This window comes from Thermobia domestica, chromosome 7 (assembly GCF_964235325.1).
Source record: "Thermobia domestica chromosome 7, izTheDome1.hap1.1, whole genome shotgun sequence".
In the NCBI taxonomy this organism is placed as follows: Eukaryota; Metazoa; Arthropoda; class Insecta; order Zygentoma; family Lepismatidae; genus Thermobia; species Thermobia domestica.
The window spans coordinates 142,316,817-142,343,553 of record NC_137460.1 but is presented as its reverse complement, the minus strand read 5'-3'; the positions used below and the strand labels follow the sequence as shown (position 1 = coordinate 142,343,553).

The window sequence follows — 26,737 nt, the reverse complement described above, 5'->3', positions numbered from 1 at the left end:
CTCCTCCCTGACAAAGCGGTTAGCGTACGTACCTTTGGCGTGGTAGACCCGGGTTCGTTTCCTTGCAGGTTATGTGCTTCGGATCCCACGTTAAGCTATAGTTCGCATCTGATATGGCCCCGCTGATATAGTCGCAAGAGCCTGAGCAACAGGAAATTTGTTTGAGATATCCTCGGTACCGAAAACCAACATTAAACCCCAATAAATAAATTCCAACACTTTGCATTACATTATACTTGAATAGCCAGAGCACATGTCTTTGAAGCATGGGGTTCCAGGTTTGAATCTTGGTGGGAGATCATTAAAAAGTTTCAACTCATAACGGTAGCTTACATTCCATCTTAAACCGTACGGCGACACCTCGTACAGCTTTGATGTTGAAAAGGGACGCTAGATTCCAAGCCAACCAACTATGCAATTTATATTTTGATATTTTAACAAATACTCTGGTTTAATCTGATAGTTTTCCTTTTCCCATGATCTTGCCTTATACTGAAATTCTAATCTCTACCAATCGCTGCTCTGTTGAGTGAGCTGTCGGCTCGACTCGATAGTGAATGAGCTGTAAGCCGACCCGCTCGAGCCGTTCAGAACCCTAAACCCGAGCCGAGCAGTTTTGAACTTGTTTGGCCGGCGCTCTCTAACTTGTAACGATTTTTGGTTCGAGCCCAAATACTTGCTCCTCCAAAAATCAGACCCAGAACCACGTGAATAATGCCTTCCCTCCTAGACTTCACGACTACCGAAGTCAACAGTCAACTCGCTTTTAGTATTTAGATACAAATCGCCTATCTTTCATGTATATACACGGTGTTGTAATAATAATAATAATAATAATTTGTAGTAGCAGTAAGTATCATTGATAATAATTATATTGTCAATGTAGGATATCTGAAGAAAGTATTTGAAACTACACACAACATTGGGCTCGATTTGGCTCGACTCGACTCAAATTCGAGTCGAGTTTAGAGCCGAGTTGGAGGAAATTTTTCGATCCGAGTTTTCGAGTCGAGCTCAAATATGTCTGTTTCGAGCCGAGTTGAGTTTCAATGAAAACTCGCTCGAACTCGCTCGTGCCCATTCTTAACTGTCTCTCGTTCACGGTTTTGTTTAGGACTCTCAAGTAAGGCTCGATCGATATGTTGTATCTCGGTCTAGTTTCGATTTACTAAAGTCTGTCTCGTCTCGAAATTTAAAGAGGAGAAACATGATACTTAGAGTAATCTCGGTCTCGGCATCACCATTAGAATATGTTACGTATGTTCAAGTTTAATTCTAGAACGCTTGGAGCAATTTCAACGAAGTTTGATACACATATGACATACAATCACAATAATATTGTAGGGCAAGATATCTCCGGTCTCCCTAGCGGTGGATAGAAGGGTGACGTATAAATAATCGAGAACGACCTACATTCATGTCGAATACACATTTTTAAAGAGTCGCTATACTGATTGTTGAGAGTCCAGATGACATTTAAGCTCAAGTTTAGTCTAATAGAACAATAGATTTCCGTAGAACCTTATGCTAACTGTTAGAAATGAATAGAACTATTGAACCTACCAGAAATTTTGAAAACAAATAAATTGCACGTCAAATATACATTTCAAATATTTTGAATAAACTTTTATTCTTGCGTGTATACAGTTCAAAGACTAAACCATATTCGATTACCGATTAAAGAAAGAAAAAAAAAACGAAAAAATCATAATTTAACGTCAAACCATTAAGGTCTTTCGGCTGAAGGAGGTGAATGATTAATGAAAGTGAATGATGATGAAAAATTAAACTTTGTGCTCTCCTACTCTGAATCAAACCTGGAACCACGTACAACAAAGGAAATACGCGCTAGTCACTACACTAGCAGAGAAAATTGCTTATTGCACTCTTTCGAGTACAAAGGCTATATGACACGGTGTCCTTCAATTTAAGGTAGAACCATAAGCACCGCAATACGATCAAATTTCAAGGCTCTCCTCATCAGGACTCCAACCCAGGACACGGTGTAAGGAAGGCGCAAGTGCATGATTGTAAATATTTTGCCGTAATTTAAATGTGTTATACGGAGTATTCATATAGTTTTTGGCCAAGAAGAAGAAAAGAAAAGTTGTAAGCTGTTGTAGTTTTATTCATTGCTTATAGCATTGTTTCAAATTCTTTAGAAATAAATAAATAATAATAAAAATAAAAAACTTCCACTGAAATCTAGTTACATAAATCTAGTTTCATACTATCCTTCAATATGGACAACAAACCCATGTGCAAAAATCCTGCTGCTCTGTAACAATAGATAGCAATTTCCAAGAATTGTCTCACTTCCCTCTATGCTCTGTACCTTCAACCATAAAATACAAGCATCATATGATCTCTGCATCTTTCGGAATGATGGGAGAATTTTGAAAACGCTACGTCTCATTCAGAGCTTACGAAGCAGAGATGGGTATTTTTGCTAACTCTCACTCACACTCACCTACCAAAATTTTCCTTTTCAATGCTGCACATGGAATGCGTTTCTTATGTTCTTGTCTCTGAAGCAAATGAGTCCACGTAAGCGCGAAGCGAGTGCGGGCTCGAGATCACACTCACTTCTCTCAACTGTGATCGCGCTCACTTGGGCTCGCGATCACACTCACTTCTCTCAACTGTGATCGCGCTCACTTGGGCTCGCGCTCAGTAATCTTAACTGCACTCGCGCTCGGTCGCACTCGCGCTCACTAATCGTAACTGGGCTCGCGCTCACTTCTCTCTACTGGACTCGCGCTCACTCGCGCTCGCGCTCAGTTTTCCCAACAGAGCTCGCGCTCACTTTTTTCAACTGGGCTCGCGCTCATTTTTTTCAACTGGGCTCGCGCTCACTCGGGCTCACGCTCACTAATCTCAAGTGGGCTCGCGCTCACTTTTTTCAACTGGGCTCGCGCTCACTCGGGCTCGTGCTCACTAATCTCAAGTGGGCTCGCGCTCACTTCTTTCAACTGGGCTCGCGCTCACTCGGGCTCACGCTCACTAATCTCAAGTGGGCTCGCGCTCACTCGGGCTCGCACTCACTTTTTTCAACTGGGCTCGCGCTCAATTATTGAGCGCGAGCCCGGTTGAGTGCGAGTGCCGAGCTCACGAGCGCCGGGCTCGCGAGTTTGGACACCTATGGTACGCAGACTCCCTTTTGTCATTTCGTCTGCCAGCGTTTCTTTTCACTCCTGCACAAAAACACACTTTAGATTTGTTCTTTTAACAGGTGGGGAAACTTCATGCTGCTGTTCTAGGTACTCGAACGGACGTAATTAATCTTGTAGCGGGCGTTAGTTGGGTTGCCTAACTCACGGACTTTGCACTTCAAGAATTTCTGTGGCCCGCTGTACACAAGATACTGTAGGGTGTCTACTAAAATCCCAAAGTGAAATTTCGTGACCTTTTCTTTACCAAATCATAAAATTTCCTAAAAATTTCAAGAGCGAATTTTCATCCATGCGATAGAAACGTACTTTGCTTGCGATTTGGTAGCGTCTAAAGCTGATCATAGATATTTTTGGTGGTGAACTTTGACATTGTATTTTGAACAGTTAAAAACAAAAACAAACAAACAAACAAACAAACAAAATCGTGACCCAAAAGCTAAATTTCATGACTTTTTCGTGACTTTCATGACCATTTTCTGATTTCGTAACCGATAGACATCCTGAATTAGCACCTTGTTCTCACGATTCTCCAGCAGTGTGCCAATGATTCCTCAGGAATAAACCGAACGTCTTTTGATTCGATGCCATGAAGTACTGAGACTCTGATTCAACACTTTCAAGCTTAACGCCATATTAATTTATAAAAGTTAGAGGTGTACAACTCTGAATTTCTATGTAGTACTGAAATTAATCTGTGGTATAAAGTTCATTCCACTCGCATGTGTCTCTCTTGGTATTGCAATTTTCACAAACAGGAGCTTAAATTCATAGATACAAGCTTTAGTATGTTAATAATGATATACCTACGATGTAGGACAGAGCAAATCCAATACTTTGCAAACTGCTTGGAAACAATCTGCATACAAGAGTCTAAGAAATAATATGCGAGAAAATTTCGATATACGCATGTTTAGTGAGGCAAGGATTTGTGACCATCTCCAAACGTCTTTTACTTTTGAACTAAAATCTACTTCTACTAAATATGTTCGAAAACTTTTATTCAAGTAATTAATGAAAATACAAGAAAAGGAGCAGTATCACATGTATAAATTCATTATATTAGCAATGTGATTGAAGGAATTTGTAGTTCTTTATAGGTAAAATGCAGTAAATTATCTCTGGTTTCATTTAGCGATACGAGATACGATTGAGCAACTAAAGATAAATGATTTCTGATTGGCTTTATAAAGAGAATTTTCAATATAGAACTCGCGACTTGAATGAAACAACTTAAGAAATAATAATAATAATAATAATAAAGCTTAGTATTTACAAGAGTAACAAAAAGTAAAATTTATATGGAAACTAAAAGTATAAAGTAAACATATTTCAACTTATATAGGCTAATTTTACATAAAATTGCAAACAAACACAACAATTTTTTCATAAAAAAAAAAGAAAAATTTGACCTACGCTTTGGTATAATATACTGGACAAAATCATTTAATATCTAACAAAGATAACAACCATTCTTGGGATAACACGAAACAACATAAATTGTAGAATATATTTATACATCACTCTTTTGCAAATAAATTCCATATATATATATATATATATATATATATATATATATATATATATATATATATATATATATATTTCTGCAACCAAAACTAGATCAATTTTGTATGACTACCTACGCTTTGTAACAATATATATATTCTCTTTTCAGAATAGCTGATTTTTGTATTAAAAGATTCAGGAATGAAAGACATGTTAAACTAAGTAACATTAAGTATGTACAAAACCATAATAACAGTTGTAAGAGAAAATATTATTTTTTACAAGCTCCAACATAGCAAATACTTCTTTCCTTTTTCTTTCAGTAGCACCGAAAGCAAAAGTTATGACAATAAAGATGATCACATTTAATCACAAGTTTACAAACGAAAATAGCGGGAAGATAAATATTGAATTATTTATTTACAGTCCATTTAATAGTGATTTCTGTTATTCACACTTAAAACTCTGGTATTAACAGATAAATTAATATATATTACTTAAAAGTTACATTAAGTATTACGAACGAAAATGTAGTTTTATTCTACAAATAGAGGAGGAGGAGGACAGCGAATTATAACGGGCAAAATATCAACGAAATTTACTGGTAAATTTACTCTACAATTATAAAGTTAACAGTGTAATGTGATTTAAAAGCCTGTTACAGCTGAATAATAGTAGAAAACTATCTGAAAAGCACGTATTTCAAATGGCGACAGTTTCTTTTGATACGGAACCTTCCTGACTTGGTAACACCTTTACATCCCCGAAATACTACAGTCTCCAAAAGAGGACAATAAGTCGCAAGATTGTATGCAATCGAATCGTCCACACAATCAGTAAAGGACAAGTCGAGAGTTTTCAAGCCGGACATAGTTTTCGCTGAAAGTAGTTTCTCTACTCCCCGAGTCGTCAGTTTCTTTCCATTTCTCAGTTTCAATGTGTCCAGTGACAATCGCGAAAGAGCATTCAAACTTAGATCGCTCATCTCGTTACAGAAGAATATATCTAGCTTACGAAGTTTGTGCAACTCACTTAATTTACAGAATGCAGTGTCGGTCATTCTAGAACCACCAACTGGAAACAATCTGCATACAAGAGTATAAGAAATAATATGCGAGAAAATTTCGATATACACATGTTTAGTGAGGCAAGGATTTGTGACCATCTCCAAACGTCTTTTACTTTTGAACTAAAATCTACTTCTACTAAATATGTTCGAAAACTTTTATTCAAGTAATTAATGAAAATACATGAAAAGGAGCAGTATCACATGTATAAATTCATTATATTAGCAATGTGATTGAAGGAATTTGTAGTTCTTTATAGGTAAAATGCAGTAAATTATCTCTGGTTTCATTTAGCGATACGAGATACGATTGAGCAACTAAAGATAAATGATTTCTGATTGGCTTTATAAAGAGAATTTTCAATATAGAACTCGCGACTTGAATGAAACAACTTAAGAAAAAATAATAATAATAATAAAGCTTAGTATTTACAAGAGTAACAAAAAGTAAAATTTATATGGAAACTAAAAGTATAAAGTAAACATATTTCAACTTATATAGGCTAATTTTACATAAAATTGCAAACAAACACAACAATTTTTTCATAAAAAAAAAGAAAAATTTGACCTACGCTTTGGTATAATATACTGGACAAAATCATTTAATATCTAACAAAGATAACAACCATTCTTGGGATAACACGAAACAACATAAATTGTAGAATATATTTATACATCACTCTTTTGCAAATAAATTCCATATATATATATATATATATTTCTGCAACCAAAACTAGATCAATTTTGTATGACTACCTACGCTTTGTAACAATATATATATATTCTCTTTTCAGAATAGCTGATTTTTGTATTAAAAGATTCAGGAATGAAAGATATGTTAAACTAAGTAACATTAAGTATGTACAAAACCATAATAACAGTTGTAAGAGAAAATATTATTTTTTACAAGCTCCAACATAGCAAATACTTCTTTCCTTTTTCTTTCAGTAGCACCGAAAGCAAAAGTTATGACAATAAAGATGATCACATTTAATCACAAGTTTACAAACGAAAATAGCGGGAAGATAAATATTGAATTATTTATTTACAGTCCATTTAATAGTGATTTCTGTTATTCACACTTAAAACTCTGGTATTAACAGATAAATTAATATATATTACTTAAAAGTTACATTAAGTATTACGAACGAAAATGTAGTTTTATTCTACAAATAGAGGAGGAGGAGGACAGCGAATTATAACGGGCAGAATATCAACGAAATTTACCGGTAAATTTACTCTACAATTATAAAGTTAACAGTGTAATGTGATTTAAAAGCCTGTTACAGCTGAATAATAGTAGAAAACTATCTGAAAAGCACGTATTTCAAATGGCGACAGTTTCTTTTGATACGGAACCTTCCTGACTTGGTAACACCTTTACATCCCCGAAATACTACAGTCTCCAAAAGAGGACAATAAGTCGCAAGATTGTATGCAATCGAATCGTCCACACAATCAGTAAAGGACAAGTCGAGAGTTTTCAAGCCGGACATAGTTTTCGCTGAAAGTAGTTTCTCTATTCCCCGAGTCGTCAGTTTCTTTCCATTTCTCAGTTTCAACGTGTCCAGTGACAATCGCGAAAGAGCATTCAAACTTAGATCGCTCATCTCGTTACAGAAGAATATATCTAGCTTACGAAGTTTGTGCAACTCACTTAATTTACAGAATGCAGTGTCGGTCATTCTAGAACCACCAACTTTCAAGCTAACAAGATTCTTACACTGGTTTTCGATCAAATACAAAATGTCAGCATCACTAATATTATTGGCAAACAAAATATTGAGCTCTTCCATGTGTTTACACTTGTCAATTATCTTTCTTAACATAGGCCCATTTAAGAAATGACAAAAAGGAATAATCAAAGTTCTTATGTCATTAAACTGATTAATTACCTCATCAAATTCTACATCAAGACTCAAACAAGTGTCCAGCTTTACAGAAGTGACTTTTGTACAACGCCTTAACGTATCTCGCAACAAACTCGCTTTCAAGTCATCGCGACTTTTGATTTCAAGCGCTTGAATATTTTTACACTTCGCTGAGGCTAATTTTAATATTGTCTTAAACTTCTCACGTGTAATAAACAAGCTCTCTAGGTACGGTGATCGTGAGAATATGTTACTTGCTTGCTTACACGTCATTCTTCGATCACATACTAACATCGAACCACGCCACAAAAACGGGTCACCAACAATTCTTCCCCAGCGAGAACAAACGCAGCTAACATTTAAACTCAAATCACTGATAGGAAGATATAAGAATATTTTCATTACAAGTTCCACCGGCAAAGTGTTTATAAGTGATGTGTCTTCCAACGGCAAAGAAAGTTCAGGGTTCCCAGTTGCGGTGAGACCTAGTTCCACATTATGCTCACTAGTTGCAGGAATATCCGAACTATAGGCAACTTCCTGTAAGAGAAAAAATACGATTATTAAGTCTTACTATAAATACATATAGTATTATATAGGTATACACCCCTGCATAGATTCTAGTTTATGGGCTTATTTGCTTTGCCTATTCCGAGTTTAAGATGTAAGTAAACACACATTAAGAACAAATAATACAGAAACTAAGCCTACCTGATGGATAACAATAAGAAATGATATAAAATGCAATGAGCTGATCAGTATGGTACAGTATTCCTATTTTTGGGCCGCCCTATATATATATATATATATATATATATATATATATATATATATATATTACAGGGTGGACCATTTATCTTGGTACGTTCTTGTATCTTTTAAACCAATGGACAAACAACACCGAAATTTTGTATAATGCAAGTATCGGCAGGTGGATATTGTTTGGCATACTTTGTGATATCGAGAGCTTAACAGTGCCGCCAACATAAAGTTTTATTTTTTGAAATGGCACTACGTTCGGCTATTACAAACCTACACATAAAACGAAAACTTACGAAACCACACTTATCATGCAATGTTGCAAACTAAGGATGCTACAGTATCACAAGCATCGTAAAACAACCAAAGTTTGGAGGTTTCTACAACAGTAATAACACAAATAAGATGGAAGGGGTAACGCACATCTAAAATGTCTTAATATCGAGTACTACGGTCATCATATAACGCATTTCGAACAATTGGGGCCGCGGTGGCTCAGTGGTAGAGCGTTCATCTCTGGTGCCTGGGATCCCGGGTTCGATCCCAGAACCCGCCAAGTGAACTTTGTGGTGGACAAACACCGTGTGCGTGGGGGTTCTCCCGTTTCCTCCCACTTTCTTCATTCCACCATTTCATTCATTACTTATCATCACCGTCTCCTTTAGTCTCACCGGCATAACCGTGGGACGTAAAACTCAAAGATTTCGTTTCGAACAAGCAGAAACAAAGTTATAAGAAGCTGAAAATTTTACTTATTCAAAGGACTTTATTATTCGGAAAGTGTTGATACGTATCACGCCAATTACGCACATGGTTCCCAATATACATAAACATTATAATGCCGTTTACATCGATTTTAATATCTCAAACCATTCGGAAGGTATGATAAAACACTTAAAATTTGATACATGGCTTAAAATGACGTATTGGTGGATTTTTTAAAACAATTTTTGATTTATTTTGTTTCTATAGCGTTATTACAATATGTTTTGATAGCTGTAATTACAATAGGTTCTCGGTATTACATAATTTTAAGCATTGCTGGAAGCTAACATTTTTTACCGTATCTCCAGAAACACCCGAGATATCAAATTGCTGTAAACGGCATTATGGTCTTCACAATGGACTAGATCATTCAATGAAACCACCGTCAGCGCAATAACAGACTCTGCAGGCAGTAATGAGATGGGTATTGGGAATGCTCACCATTGCAACTACAACAGCTGCCTGAGATCCGCAACGGTGTTGTGCTCATGTCTTTTAGAGTCCCTCTCAACCACACCGCATACATAATAATCCATTGGGTTAACATCTGAGAAGTTGGGGCGCCACATATTGGAAATAACATGGTTATGAAAATTGTCGACAATTCTTGCGTGGTATAGGCTGTATGAGACAAAGTGGAGTTCTGCTGAAAAAACATGTGGTCTCCCACATGCTACAACAGTAATCCAGGACTTCACAACCAACTTCAGCACATCGTTGTAAGCGTCGACTCTGGGATTTTGACGAAAGAAGTGTGGTGGCATGTCATCTTCACTGACTGATCCCCAGAACCTGGGAATTTGTGTGTATGAGAAAGAAAGAAAGAAAGAGAGAACGAAAGAAAGAAAAAAAGAAAGAAAAAAATAAAGAAAAAAAGAAAGAAAGGAAGAAAGAAAGCAAGAAAGAAAGAAAGCAAGAAAGAAAAAAGGAAAGAAAGAAAGAAAGAAAGCAAGCAAGCATATCGGGCTCTTCTGGATTTTCCCGCTTGTTCAGTAGGAGCTTGGCTTTGGTCAGTCGATTTGGCCTGGTTCTCTCGGACAAGAACTGTTCTTTCCGCATTACATACGACTTGTGACGAAGATTCTCATGAACCACACGTCGCATGGTAGTCTCGTCAACATGTAATCCTCTCGTGTGTATCCGCATGCAGTTCCCACGATCCTCATCGAAAGCAGCTTGCAAAGAACTGACGAATTCTAGCGTCTTGATAATGTTCGAGCTCCAATAATATTTACTGCGGGAAACGGTCTTCACATCACCCCTGGCAACCCCTAGTTCTCTTCGAACTCTGAAGAGGAATGACCGAGCGAAATTCAGGAATGCAGCGACTTCTAAATTGGAGTAACCTGCAGCCAAGCAAACGATGATAGCATGCATCTTCATTTCCTGGATTAGCTTAGGTTTTTCCATGAATACCTGAAAAAAATGTAACTATGACGTACAGATACATATCAAGAAAAAAATCTTTCTAACTCTTTATCATTTATGTACTGCGAGAATCCAATAATGAAACCGTAAATGATATAAGAGAAGGAATGGAGATGAAATATATTCTTCAGACGTTGAATGCAAACCATTAATAATAATAATAGTATCTTTTAAAACTGTTTTTCTTACTATTTTTTGATTCACGGGTTTCAATATTGAAACTACAGTTGTACGACTTCCAATTTTTGGCAGAAAATCCAATATTAATCTTAGTTTGTTTTGGTCAGATGTTATTTGTATTTAAGTTACACGCAGTTCCAAGCTAGAAAATAAAAAGCATTTTATTATTTCCACTTTGAGTACAATAATAGAGATGAAATTTATTCCTGGGACGGTGAACGTACATCAAACAACTCTTTCTCGCTTTGTCTCACCGTATTTGTTCTATGATGATCGATATTGAAAACGGAAATGATGCATCCTTACCAGTTTTGGTTGCAATAGAGAGATACCTGCGGAGATGGAGTCTATTTTTAAGACGCTTAATCCATATCAGAAAAATCTTTTTCGCCATCTCTTACCGTGTTTGCTCTGGTACCTGCAGACGGACTAGCATAGTTGTTCTCTAAGACTTCCCATAGTTATGCACAGCATAGTGCGCATGTCTAGAGAGTTAAGAAACAGAAATGAAATCTTTGAGTTTATCGTCCCACGATTATGGCCTTTAGAACAAGGGAGGCGTTGCTTAAAGCAAGTGAATGACGATGGAATAATTGGTGGAATGAGAAAGTGGGAGGAAACGAGAGTATCACACGAAAACCCACGCATACAGTGTTTATCCACCACAAAACTCGCTTGGGGCGAAGTGGGATCGAACCAGGGACCACACACATAGAGGTGAACGCTCTACCAGCTACCAGGTGGGTATTATTTTATCGCAAATTTTTGAATAAACACTCAAGTTATCAATTATGTGCAAATTCTCATTGCTTATCATAAATTAACCCAAAACACACCTGTTGCAGTAATTTTACAACAGTGTTGCCAGGGGCCGCGTTTCTGCCAAAAGAACATCCATCTTACGGACTTGCATTAAACTGTCTTTTCGCATGACAATACTGTATCAACTTTGTCACATTTTCGCACCAACAGATAAATGTTGATGCATACTGCACATATACACAGGGATTTATCCACAGGAAATTAGTTTTCTCCAACTGAATATTGATTTTCTTCATTTTGTGCATTTTTTATTTTACACTTTCGTCACTACATAAAAATGTTGCAAATTCTAACATTGGTCATGATTTCGAAAATATCTACATAGAACACGCTTACATTTGTTTCGAGTCTCATATCTTTATCGTTCTTGGTTCAAACGATACGCAAATTTACGGACACACTGTAGATTATTAGCGTTTAATGGGAAAGAAATTATCAGAAGATTATATATATATATATATATATATATATATATATATATATATGTATACGAATCGATAATTCGGCTTGAGCTAAACAAAATGATACCGGTGAGAGTAAAAGGTCCTGTGTAGTTTCCGTGAAAATGGAGAAAAACCAATGGAATATGTAAACCTAAAAATTAATGTTGTATGAGAGCTATGCCGCTTATTGATGTAAAACTATTACTAAAATCTATCCTCATTAAGCTCTTCATTCTAACACTAGCAAGACAACAGTACATAATATGGTTAATGAAATACAGTGTAAAAATAACATTAACCCTTAAATTTTAATTTCTATTTAGATAAAAATATTGTCTAAATATAAGACACATATATTAGTCAATAGATCATAACATGTTTCAGAGTAGATTCTCATGTGTATTTTTCGAGAAAATAGCGAAGTTCTGTAGTTCTAAAATGTATGTCGTTTGTTCCAAATAATAATTGGCAGCTTTTATTTTGCTGGAAGTAATTCTTTTTATTTATGTTCCGTGTATATAGCAAAATACACTGTTAACTAATAGACTGTCATAGTACAGGATGTCTCGAAAATAATTATCCGATTTAAAATGTAAATGGTACTTTTAGTACAGTACATAGTCACTTGAGATTAATTTTATATTACAAAGCTAATAACCATGGAGCTGTTTTCTCATACCAAATCATAGGTTCTAAATATGGCCCTCTTGGGATACACGGTATATGTCTATAGCGTACTCAAATCCGCCTCAAACTTTCTTCTGATACGCGGGGACAATCACTGGATTTCCCTTTAAACAAATAACCCCCCGATAACTTGGAATTGTTTATAGCATCGCCAAACGCTCTGAGCAATAGGATATTTAATACTAGGATACTGTCCACAAAATTCACGCCGAACATTGTTACGGACTCTTACTTCGCGAAGCGTAGAATGCAATATGATTTCTGCTGTGCAGTCAGGGACATACGCAGGGGGTTGGTTTTGTGGCTTCAGATACCCCCGAAATCCAGACTTTTACGTAAATTTAGTCTAATTTTAGAGATGATTTTACAAATTTTAACAATTTCTCCTCATATTCAATTTCGTTCCCTCGCAAAAAAGCTTTGGATCCCGCCCGAAATAAATTCCCTCGTTGACACCTGTCTGCAGCCACCACTCGAAAATTGACAATTCCTTCTTTCTAACGGTTTATTGTTGGTTTAAAACGGATAAAAAGCTGTACAGTTACGGTTGTAAGAAATCGAGTGATTCTTTTAAAACACGTTATAAATCAATGTGTGCGTATTGACACACTAATTCATATAAAAGAGCAGCTTTTGTTACCGGTGTGGTACGTCGAAGGGTGTTATTTCTCTACAGTGATATAATAGAACCTGGATAAAGGTAACTTAGATAAACGGTGGGACTATATGATAAATTACAGAGAACCGTCCACTGTTCCTGCAACGAAATTTTCCCAGCATTCGAGTCAATAGACCACACAAAACAAACTTCATTCTACTTGAATGCCAATTGACATAAAAAAAACTGTTAATTTTTTTTTCATATTTCTGGTGACTTGAAGACCACCCTGAAACCATATTTTTGTGCGATTTTTTTTCTTTTTTTTGTATTGTATGTATTGTAAGTCCAAGTAACAGACATTTTCCTCAACATAAATTGAGTTTTCCAATATTCAGAAGAGAAAAGAAGTCATATTAATCTACATCATTTCGATTTTCAGTGCAGAAATAATTTTCTTTCCCGAATAAGAAGAAAACTATGAATTAAGCAGTGACTCAAGGAGTAATCTCGTAAATAGTGTCTACATAAATAAGCAAATAGTGAAACATAAAACACCTTGACACACCACACAGGTAACACATATCCAGGCGATCACACTATCCAGAAAAGCGGGAAAGGAAGGAAGCGTCCTCGAACCTTTATGTCAGATAGCATCCAGGCATTTGTTCGGTGCGGAAAAGGAAAGCTCAGAATGGATGGCAGGAAAAATGTCACTCAGGATGGCTGGCCTGAAAATGCTTTTACATTTTTCCAACTGAGAGTCAACTGTTATGGAAATTTTCGTAGAGTAACAGTAAGTATGAGATGTCCTTATTTGCTGTAATTCATGATGTAGTCATGATGTAATTCAGTTCTTCATTACTTGTCTCTGTTACCTTTATCCAGATATAATTTAGGTTTCTTCGTCTTAATGAAGAAGGATTCGTATACTTTCAATATTTTCAATTTGGGGGTAATCCGTACTTTTAATAAATAAGGAAGACCTGTGCAAAATGTTGGTCTCTTTTATAGGAGGCTTATACTCATTTACGTGTTTTGATAGTACTGAAACTGTTTTGATTTTCCTTTTCGTCATACCTGTCTAGGTTTAGTCAGAAGTTCATGCTATGTCATAAACACCAGTTTATTTTTGCTTTATGTAGTACCCTGTCAAATTTTTTTTTTCCATATTTCTGGTGACTTGAAGACCACCCTGAAACCATATTTTTCTGCGTTTTTTTTTTTTTTTTTGTATTGTATGTATTGTAAGTCCAAGCTAAAGACCGGAAAATTCATTTTTCTTTTTTTGTGTGTATTTTGTTTCTTTTTTATTACTTTAGAATTTTTGTTCTTTTTTGTAAATACAGCGGCCTCTTGATAAATTGAATTTGGATAATTCGGACAGAAATTTATTCTTCTTGAAAACTGTACTGAAAACAATTAGAAAATGGGTAAACTGATCTTTTGTACCTGATGCTCGATAATTCGAAGTAATTACAATATATATATATATATATATATATATATATATATATATATATATATATATAATTTAGTGTTGGACAGATTGCAAACAGAATAATTCAATATCAACTGGTTATCAGCAATCCAGAGGCAGTCGTAAGTAGGTGACGTAAGAAAAAATACATCTATTTGATAAAGACAAGATAGGCAATAAAGTAAAGAAAGAGCATTTCCCAAACTCATCTGAAATATTCGAAATGGTTGAGAAAATTTATGAAGATTCATTAAATGCAACCAAAAGTTACTAGTGATGTATTTCATGCAATAAATTACGTTGAAGATTTTGTTGACCCTGTAAAAACAAATTACAACATATGAAGATTAAGATTATGAACTTTAAGTGAACACATAATTAAGGTTGTTACTTGTTGGCGTGATATTGTGTTCATTCAGTGTACATGGTACTGTACTTAAATGTGTTTTTCATGGTACGTAAAGCATAGTTTATGTGCTAGTAAATGTAGTTTGTTTGTTTGTGATATTGGATCAGGTAATTGTACAGTGCCTTAAAGATAGAGTATATCGTATATTATTATTATTATTATTATTATTATTATTATTATTATTATTATTATTATTATTATCAGATACAATAGTTTGTTCGCGTCATTTAAGGTATTCAAAATTACATGCTTTTGAACACTTCGAATTTTTTCGTGTCCCCTTGAATTTAGAGTTTTAAAACAAAAGTCTGCTGTATTTAGTGTTTTTGGATAAAAAAAAATTCCAATATATTTCAATCAAAAATTTTCTTGTAGACCTTATATCTGGAGACTTATATACAGTGTAGCCGAACCTAAATTATTTCAGTATGATGTGCTTATTCCGTAGAAAATAAGAAAACTCGATTTAAAGGCCGTTCAAAAATTTTGTGGTCCCTGATCCAAAAACTAATTATCGGCCAAGATTGCAATCTTTTGATGCATTTTTGGTTTTCTTAAAATTTTTGTTTATTTCCATTTATCTAACGAGTGTTTGTTATAATCATTTTGGAGTAGACAAAGTCTAATTGTCTGTAAATATTTTAGTTCTATGACATCATTTTGGAAACTCTGAGGAATAAATTTATCCAAACATTTGATTTTTTTGAATGTAGATATAGCTTCTACTAGGTTTTCTGTAAATATTTGTGTGGAATACGTTGTTCTATCCACTAATGGGCACGTCCAGAAAATTAATTGTTTTCAAGTTCTGTGGTGAAGTAACTCACGAAACAAATAATGACATTTCTTCTTTTATATGAATTGATGCGTTAAAATATATACGTTCTCTTAATTGATGTAGAAATAGTGTAATATTTTGATTGAAGTTCCACGGAACGCTGCATTGGAATGAAGGATCGGATACTCATCAGAATTCATACATCAGTTCACAAGTAAAAGAATCAGGGAAGAAATGGCAAAGGAAAGTGTAACTGGAAAGTAGTTTGAAAGAGTCTGCCGCTAAATTCATGTAATATGTTTACAATAAACAGGTCTTCATAACGGAGATGGGGTTTCACAAAAAGGACGAGGTGTAGTATGCAGAGAGTTTGTTCAGTATGTTATTAGCAAACTATCATCAAACTTCAAAATTATACCACTAAACGTTTTCACAATATAATACAACTCAAGCTACAGAAAGTGACTGGAACAGGTACATAAGCGTATTTGAATCTATTATATTTATTGCAAACTATTCATCGGCAATCCTTTAGGCAATTCATTCATTATTGACTCCGCCATTCGATTCTTCAATTCAGTTAATTGGTTCCGGTTTTGTGAAGGAATATGTTCTACTACAAACGTTCCTGAAACAGTTGTGATACCCAGTATATGAGAGTTGTTCATGTTTTGTTCGGCGAGCTACCCGAGGTGTGTTTTGTGTGTTATGGTGTCAGGTGTGGGTTTAAGTAGTTGCTAATGTTAGGTACAAATTAAATGTGTGAATGACTAATACATTCTCGGTTTTAGAAGGTTAGGAGTGCACTAATATTGTGGACTTGGGATGAAATTAGAGATAGACAATGCACCCTGGGACACGCTGAAATACATAGGAACAAACCATGGTTCGACCAGGACTGCACTAAACTAGCAGAGAAGAGAAAAAACTGCGTTGGTTCCCAAGTCCAAACTACAAAAAATTTCAAATTTCTTTGATATCAAACGGGACACTTCCAAAACTTTTAGAACAAAGAAACGCGATTTTTTGAAAGCTAAAATTGAGAAACTTGAAGATAACAGTGAAAATAAAAACATTCAGGACATCTATAAAGGCATTAACAAATTTAAGAAAGGCTATAAACCTCGGGCTCATATATTAAAGAAAGCCAACAGAATAACCCTCACTGATACAGATAGTGTCTTGAATAGATGGAAAGATTTCCTTGACGATTTGTTAACACGTAGCCAAAAACGAATGTCTGTAGAGAAAGGGAAATGCACACAGCAGAACCGTATATTCCAAACTCCTAACCGAATAAAGAAACACAAATCTCTGGGTGTAGATGACGGAATTCCGGCTTAGTTAATTTTAGCTAAGGGGAAAATTGTGGAACAAAATACACGAACTCATTTTCTTTATCTGGAGAAAGGAGGAATTGCCACAAGAATGGAAAGAATCAATGTTTCAATTCGTAAGAAAGGCAACAAAAGTGATTGTAGTAATTATTGAAGCATTTCTCTTCTGTCAACATCCTACAAAATTCAAACATTCTATTAGCAAGACTGACCCCATATGCACATGAAATTATTGGAGATTATCAGTGCGGATTTAGGAGAAATCGATCAACTATCGACCAAATATTTACAATTCGACAAATAATCGAAAAGAAATGGGAATACAATACCCCAGTACATCAATTATTTATTGAGTTTAGAAAGGCTTACGACTCGATTAGGACAAACATTGTACAACATTCTTACAGAATTTGGAATGCCGAAAAAGCTAGTTAAATTAATACAGATATGTTTAAATGAACGCCAAAGTAAAATCCGAGTAGGAAAATTCTCGCCTACGAGCTCTCACGTCGTGAATGACTTGAAACAAGGAGATGTGTTGCCGCCATTATTATTCAACTTGGTTCTGGAGTACGCTATAAGGAAAATCAAAGATAGAAACCAGGGTCTAGAGCTGAATGATATTCACCACGTTATGGCGAATGCTGATGATCTAATATAATAAGGGATGATAGGGAAATAATAGAAAGAAATGCAGTAGTCTCATTAAACACTTGCAGTGACATGGGATTAGAAGTAAATGCAGAGAAAACTAAATACATGGAAGTTCGTCAGGATCGTAATACTGCAAATTATGAATACGTTAAAATATCAAATAATACTTTCGGCAAAGTGGATACTTCTAAATATCTAGGATCAATATTAACAGACCAAAACGATATTCACGAAGAAATTGAATGTCGACTAAAAGCACGAATTCGTGTTATTATTCAGTTCAAAAGCTTTTGTCGCCACGACTTCTGTTGAGGAATTTGAAGCTTAAAATATATAAAACGATAATCAAGCCTGTTGTCCTGTATGATTGCGAAATATGGTCACTTACACTGAGGGAAGAACGTAGACTGGAAGTATTTGAGAACAAGAATATTTGGACCCAAGTGGAACAAGAACGGGGAATGACGGAAACTTCATAAGGAAACTTGCGGAAACTTCACAACACTGTTGGGGTCATCAAGCTAAGAGTAGTAGTCCCCGACGTTCGCCCGAATGACTCATCCTCATTCTCTTTTATGACCGGGATTTTTGAACTCCGTTCCCTTTTACGGCTAAGATGAATGCTTTGGTACCTCGATTCTGATTGGCTGAGAGAGGTCACGTGACATTAGGCCCCGCCCACGCGGGAAATTCAAATTTTTTAGGTCACGCGGTATGACGTCATGAGTCACCCGCGGGGAAAATCCCTCACCCGGGATTTTTAATGTTCGTTTCCTTTTACGGGTAAGATGTGTGTTTCTGATTGGTTGATAGCTGTCACGTGATTTTAGACCCTACGATATTTGAAATTCGTTCCCTTTTACGGGTAAGATGAGTGTTTATGATTGGCTGATAGAGGTCACGTGATCTTAGACCATGCGATATTTGAAATTCGTTCCCTTTTTATGGGTAAGATGAATCCTTTGGTACCACGATGATAGAGGTCACGTGATCTTAAGCCCTGTGACTTTTGAAATTCGTTTCCTTTTTTACGAGTAAGATGAGTGCTTTGGTACCTCGATTCTGATTGGCCGACAGAGGTCACATGATCTTAGACCCACCACACACCCCATGAGTGAAATATAGAGCGATATGTCGGTGATCACCCTAGACCTGTATTTTAGAATTTTGTTCCCTTTTTATGGTTATCCTTAAAGTTCCCATGAAGGGTTCAACCTCCTCCTTAAATAACCCTTTTTGGTATCATGATATTGTACTGAAGTTTACATTAAATATTATCGTTCTCTTTGACAGATAAGATGATTACCAGCTTTCTTACCTTGATGGAGATCCTGTCCTTGAATTAGTAGCCTATGTCTCTGGAAGTAACAATGGTGAAAGAGGGGTGTCGCTTGTAGATTTCTTATAACACATTGTTGTGAGTTTAAGCGATTTTTTAAACGCTCAGTAAGCGCTTCATTAATGGAAACAGTGTTGCCAGATTTGTCTTACCGAAACTGCTCCGATTCTTTTCGAAACGATTCCGCAGAGTGCAAGAAATTTTAAACTAAATTTTTTCGAACTAAAAAATTTTAAACAAAAATTTTCAAACAAAAAATTTTCGAACTAAAAAATTTTGAAACAAAAATTTCAAAAAATTCGAACTAAAAAATTTAAACTAAAAACTTTCGAACTAAATTTTCAAATCAAAAAAATTTTTCGAACTAAAAGGAATTTAAAAAATTTTCGAACCCAAAAAAAAATTCGAACTAAAAAAATTAAAAATTTTTCGAAAAATATTTTAAACTAAAAACTTTCGAACTAAATTTTCAAATCAAAATTTTTCGAACTAAAAAATTTAAAAATAATTTCGAACCAATTTTTAAAAATAAGTTCCGTACTAAAGATGTAAACCACATTTGAATATTTTCAAATCAATTTTTGAACTAAATTAAAAATCAAATTTTGGACACTAAAAAATTCTTTAATTATTTTTTCGAACAAAATCATGTAAACCAAATCTTGAATATATTTTCCACCTTAAATTTTCAAGATTACCATGATTTGAAAACAAGTGTTCAGGGTTTCAAGAAATAATAAAACACATTTTTTTTTTCAACTTGTTGTATTTTAACGAAAAGTATGTGGTCTTCCTATACATGTTTATTAACATAATAAATACAGGATCTAATTAATGAATATGTTGGACGTATCATCATCTTCGAATGTTGTAGACGTATCCTGTAAAGAAAAAGAAGAAACGACGGATTACTTTATGAATTCTCTTTTTTTTTTCCTGAAACAATAAAAATGAGTCAATATTGATAAGAGAGAAATAAAACTTACTCGTAAATGATGGATCTGTTTAGGCTCATCTTCCTCCTCGGGTACGAGATGACAGCTTTTCTACCACTGATGTTGGTTTACGAACTCTTCTGGGTACTGCATTTTTTTCTTGGTGTTGCTGCTTTATGGTCAAGGTTCCTCCTTCGGTACGAGATTCTGCATTTCTTCCACTGATGGTGTTGGTGGTGGTTTATGAACTCTTGTGGGTACTTCATTTTCTTCTTGGTGTTGCTGCTTTGTGGTTAAGGAAGGGAAAAAGAAAAGGAAAAGGAAAAAAGAAATGGCGGCCTTATTGGGTATTTACAGTTTTTTCTTCTTCATCTTCTTTTTCCAGTTCCATCTTCTGTTTTTTAACGTACCCGTACGGAACCGTATCATAAGAATTGAATTCTTTAAATCGACGTTTTGTGTACTGGATACTGTACATTTTTTCTTCTTTGCGTGTGACGATGGTATGGTCTTTGGTCCTGCATATCTTATGGGGGATAGTGATGGTGACTTGTCCACGGCATTGATTTGTAATCATTTCTTTTAGCGTATTGAAATTTAATTGTTGTCCTGCATTATAATTTAATGTAAATCCTCTAATTTTGCATATGTAGCTGGTGACGTTGGTATCCGGATTGTATATTTCTAGGCTGTAATTTTTTGGTCCTCCACTGACAAATGTTTTGATGTATGCTCGTGGTCCGTAAGACTCCATCTCATTCGATAAGCATCCCAAGTACGTTGAAGGTTCAATGGTTGGCTCCCCGGGCTTCTCCGTAAATATCACAGAATCCGTGTCGAAATATAAAACACGTTCCTGCAACATTTCCAGGTACTTGTACAGTTCCAGACGTGCCTGACATGTTGTAAATGCACCTAACACGACATTGGTGTTTCGGTTTTGAACAGGCACATGTTCATTGTACTCCCAGAACGCATACAACATCGTATCATTGATGGGTACAATTTGATGGAGTTTAATGTCGGGGGAAGTGAGTTTTTCATAAAATTCTTCCGGCCGATCAATAATTGTGGTCTGGCTAAAGTTTGATCTTTGGCAAAGCTTTCCCCATAGAGAGTTCCCACAAAGCTTAGATAAACTTCTTCGTGCAGGATTATTTTCAATTTTGGACGGATCCAATGCAATACCTTCACGCTCCAGGACGGTTTGTATGAATTTTGATTTGTCTTCTTCGGTGACACAGGAACTAGGCCAGCCAGACGCTTCCATTTTTGATTTTAAAAATGTATTGATATATTCCGTGAACAAGCCACCTGTTTTCGTGATGGGATCATATTGTTCAATGTCATAATCCCAAATTTCAAAAATTTCCACTGGTTGATATCCTAATTCTACTGCTTTCTGGATTTCATATGATACCCATGTTCCAGTGAGGCATCGCTCCTGATCGTTGTGTGTACACGTTGCTGTAGGGTCTGGGTTCATTTCTTCGGCACACGCAGCACACAGTGGAAAGAGTAGTTTCTTGTTACATCGGTAAGGCAGGAGACCATGATAAAGATGGCGACTTGGTAATATCGTCATTTTGATTAGACCATTGACTTTATTTATTGGTGGTATATTTTCATCACCCTGTAGATAAATTCGTGGATGGCCTACAGGGTATTTAGCACACTTATTGATGTAAGGATAAAGCGAGACAATATCGAAATATTTTATTACTTCCCCCGCTTTTTCGTCGACTTGGTGGTACAATTTCACGCAATTGGTCCTTCCTCCAAAAAAACTATCTCTTGGATTTAATGGTCTGCGGTTCATGTACGGGTGATTCTTCAGATACGTCGCCATTGCAGGATTTTGTTTTAAGAACTGATTAAATTCGCACTCCCACATTTCATGTACAATGTACCCCAATTCACGCAGTCTTGCATTTTTTCGTTGCGTTCGTTCATAACGGAATTCCATGGTGTCTTCTGGATTGCTGTAGATGGGCTGATTACGGCCTGTAGTAAAACATACTTTACACCCGTGATAAAAGCAGCCGGCATGCTCGTAGACGTGCTCCTCTAACGTCTCAGGATCTTGGTAGTAGCCATCAACATGGAATCCCGCAATAAACACTTCTTTTTGTCGGGCCGCATGTAAGATTTGTTTTCCTTCGCTTTTTTCAATGTAGGCCAGCCATTGCATTGCAGCGATCGATTGGGTACTTCTCCATCGATAGCCATGTGCCGGTAGAATTCCTATGGTGTTGGGTTTAAGGAAATTCCGGCGGAATACTAAATTGGAAGCACTGGCAATCGTGATCGTCTCCAAGAAGGGATTCACTTTGGTTTCTGTTTCAAATGACGTCATAAACGAAACGCATGCTTGTCGCAGTACATTGACATCTTGAATACAATACTTGAGAATTTCTTTCTGGAAATCAAACGTGTCATTACGATGATCGTTGTACCACTGCATGAACTTGTTTCTGTCTTCGACGGTCATTTCATCTGCACCATAATACTTTGTTTCTGGAAGTGGTCCAATATACGATTGATTCTCCTTGGTGTTGAAGAAATGCGGGAAGTAGCCTTTGGTTGCGGGTAAATTGAACGCTTTTGACAATTTACTTAATGCCATAGGTAGGAAGTTCAACGAGTCAATGAACGTCAGATTATTCAACGTTAAACTCAGTATCTTGGTCCCATTTAATATGACGTCAGGTCTCCATTGACATTGTTCTACCATGGTCTTTAGGATGAAATGTCCATCGTATCCCTTAGCGTTGTGCGCGACACAGAAAATCCTATTTATATTGGGACGACGTTCCCGCAAGTACTGGAGAAAATTATAAACTGGATCCTCTCCTTGGAAAATATGCTGGCGCTGACCACACGTACTGCAAGACTGCTGGATATTATCGTTTTCAACACATGCATAACATACTTGTTGTGCAACCAATAAATTTGGAATGTGTACATACGTATTATCGCCAATATTCGTGTCCTGCATAGATTCTATATCATAGAATATCAATAAGGCTTTCTTTGCGTGCATGAGTGAAGGAACACCAGGTTTCAAGCATTGTCGATCAGGAAGCATAAAACATTGATGCGATCCTGGAACAATCTTCTTACATACATTGCAAAAGATCTCATTGCAATCATGAAGTCGTTGTCCTGTATGCACAAAGGAATATATTCTGTAGCATTTAGTACATTGCTTCACCATTTTGCATACAGGTTCCCCTTGATGATATACAATATTACGATGATTGCTAAAACATTCTTCGCCGTAAAATTGACGATTGCAGTCTTTGCACAGCACTAGCGTTTGGTTCTTGTCGCATAGTGGTCTCTGTAGACATTTGGAGCACGTAACAGGACAATTTTTTACATGTTCATTACGTTTACTATACTTTTTATGGCACGCTTCACAGTAGAAATTGGTTGCAAAACAAGCAGTTAAGGATTGAATGATGTCAAAGTGACCAGCCAAACAAATCAAATTTATGGGAGTGCGATTTTCGTCGTTGGGCCCCTCGTACATGATGTCATGGCCTGTGAAACTGGTATACACTGTAATTTTATATTCTTTGAGGTATGACTGGAATTGTCGAATTTCATTTACACTGGCACCATGATCCAAATTCACTCCTGCATTTGCACATAGCGCATCGACTTCTTGGTCCACAACATATTTCGATTGGCGTTGATACTGCTTATAACGTTGCACATCTACATTCTTGTATGCCTTCAGACCAATAGCAATAACAAGGGCGTACGCCAAGCACCTTGAATCTTGATTTTGTACACGTACAATCCCTCGCTTGGTACGTAATAACTCTTCGTTCTCCAGTACTCCTTGCCGCAAACCGCCATAGCCACGTGGTATATCCACACGATGAAAATGAACGGTGAATGGTTCGTGCAGGAGAAATGCATTGTTACTTTGTAACACTCTTTCAAAGGAGGCCCACATCGTTTCCAATGTCAAGTTTCGGGCTTGGCGAAAACTCACCCAAAACGGTTTATTCGTGTTGCGTGGTGATATTACAGATAAACCAACCATCGCCTCATCGTCGACATTGGCTAACAAATGGTCCAGCATTGCTTGGAAACTGTTATGTACATACTGTATGATATCGGTTCCTACGGGCGGTGCGTTGAATTGAATTTCGAGCATTCTGCCCTCAATGTTAAATCGTCTATAATGACGAGTGATTTCATTGCGAACAGTAAAACCCGATTCGGCCATGATTAATAAAAGGAGATAACAAACAAACAGGTACAATTGCGATAAATGTGTAAGGGAAAAAGGAATTGAGCAGCGTGAATTTACTACAAAAGAAAAGAAGAAAGAAAAATCTTAATCATCTGATAAACAGGAAATCATAACGTTTATGATAAATTCTTAACTAAGCAATTCATGTAAAGGTTCTGAGTTTGATTCCTGGCGGTGACGTTCAGAATCTCATTATGAAAGCATATGTACTAGAAATCAAAGTTTTTTTTTTTTAAATAATTATGTTACTGAAATGAGTGTTTTATTGCTGTCAAACTCGAGAGCATTACATCAGCATTTAACTGACCTACCATTCTATAGTGATAAAAAGAATGCATGAAATGAATGAATGTTTCATCAGTGCTGAGATGTGACAAAGTACGCGTCAGCATTTTTTTTTTCCACTCACAACGACCTTTAAATGATGCGTTTGCAAGTTGAAGAGATTCATCGAACATTAACGATACACATACGTAATTGTCGAAACAAAATCTGCATAGCGTATTTTTTTTATTATTATTGTGACTAAGCGGTTAGCGTACATGGTTCGGACGTGGAAGTCCCTGGTTCAAGCCTCGGTGGGTTTGCTTTCCACGTCGGGGCATGTCAAGCCTTTTCTGAAATTTAATATTCTCACACGTTATCATACATTCTTTTCAAAACTAAGCTAAATGGTTGACGTGCACACCTCATAATACATAAACGTACATAAATCGTCTATAATGTCGAGTGATTTCATTGCGAACAGTAAAACCCGATTCGGCCATGATTAAAAAATGAAAACAAACAAACAGGTATGGTAAAACAAAGCAGCGTGAATTTGAGTTGATTTTTTGATTTTTTAGTTTAGCGTCCCTTTCAGTAGCGAGGCTATATGAGACGTGGACCTACTGATTAACGTGGAATCCGAACCACATGAGCTCCCGCCGGGAATCGAACCCGGGCTTCCGACGCCAAAGGTACGTATGCTAACCGCTTAGTTCGGGAAATCATAACATTCATGATAAATTCTTAACTAAGCAATTCATGTAAAGGTCCTGAGTTTGATTCCTGGCGGTGACGTTCAGAATCTCATTATGAAAGCATATGTAGTAGAAATCAAAGTTTTTTAAAAAATAATTATGTTACTGAAATGAGTGTTTTATTGCTGTCAAACTCGAAACCATTACATCAGCATGTAACTGACCTACCATTCTATAGTGATAAAAAGAATGCATGAAATGAATGAATGTTTCATCAGTACTGAGATGTGACAAAGTACGCGTAAGCATTTTTTTTTTCTACTCACAACGACCTTTAAATGATGCGTTTGCAAGTTGAAGAGATTCACCAACCATTAACGTTACACATACGTAATTGTCGAAACAAAATCTGTATAGCGTATTTTTTTTTATTATTATTGTGACTAAGCGGTTAGCGTACATGCTTTTAACGTGGAAGGCCCTAGTTCAATCCTCGGTGGGTTTGCTTTCACACATCGGATCGCTGTCAAGCCTTTTCTGAAATTTAATATTCTCACGCGTTATCATACATTCTTTTCAAAACTAAGCTAAATGACTGACGTACACGCCTCTGGCCTTGGTTCAATCCCAGGTGATTGCTCGAATATCACGTTAAGCTGAAGGGACGCTAATGCTTTCAAAGGGTATCGAACCATATTATTCTCAGGCATAGTTTTAGAAATTTTGTAATGTATTCTTTTCAAAACTAAGCGCACACATCTTTGACCATGGCTCAATTCCCGACGGGTGCTCGCTGAAGGGGCGCTAAACCATATCATTTATCGTGCTTACTTCTAATGTGTGGGGGTCCTGATTCGTACTCCCACTTTCCCATTCCACTAATTCTTTCATAGTCTAAATATTTCGTACTAAAAGTAAAACAGTGTATGAGTGATCCGCCCACAAATATAAAATAAAAATGATTTTCGAATCTTGTGTGAAAAATAAAATCTCACTGAACTTACCTCAAATTCAATGAACACAAAGTCGGTGCAGTAAAGCTTAAATGAAGACACTTCTAAAAAAGCAGATCTTCTTCACTTCACAGTTGAGAGCGATATAGGATTTGAAAAATGAAATTTAGATTTTTATTTAGGTCGTTGTGAAAACGACGTCACCGTCAGCCAATCAGAAACGAGGAAATTTATAAAATGACATCACAACGAACCAATCAAAACGCTCGCTGCTTTTGTCATGAATCACGAACGAAAACGATGTGTAACAATCGATCGTGAC

General features: G+C 36.2%; 1 protein-coding gene across 2 annotated transcripts in view; it reads right to left on the bottom strand.

Annotated features, from left to right (window-relative positions):
• Nucleotides 1-4,154: 4,154 nt before the first annotated feature.
• The window catches only part of LOC145690424 (F-box/LRR-repeat protein 12-like), a 37,064-nt gene continuing 14,481 nt past the window's right edge, over nt 4,155-26,737 (bottom strand). The window contains exons 2-3 of one of the 2 annotated variants that reach the window (XM_081765285.1): nt 9,582-10,556; nt 4,155-8,156 (exon numbers count right to left, since the gene is read on the bottom strand). In XM_081765285.1, the coding sequence (XP_081621411.1) occupies nt 7,053-8,156; nt 9,582-9,584 (1,107 nt within the window). In that variant the 5' untranslated portion in view covers nt 9,585-10,556 and the 3' untranslated portion in view covers nt 4,155-7,052. The remainder of the gene's footprint in view (nt 8,157-9,581; nt 10,557-26,737) is intronic. The other variant, XM_081765283.1, reaches the window with a different exon arrangement.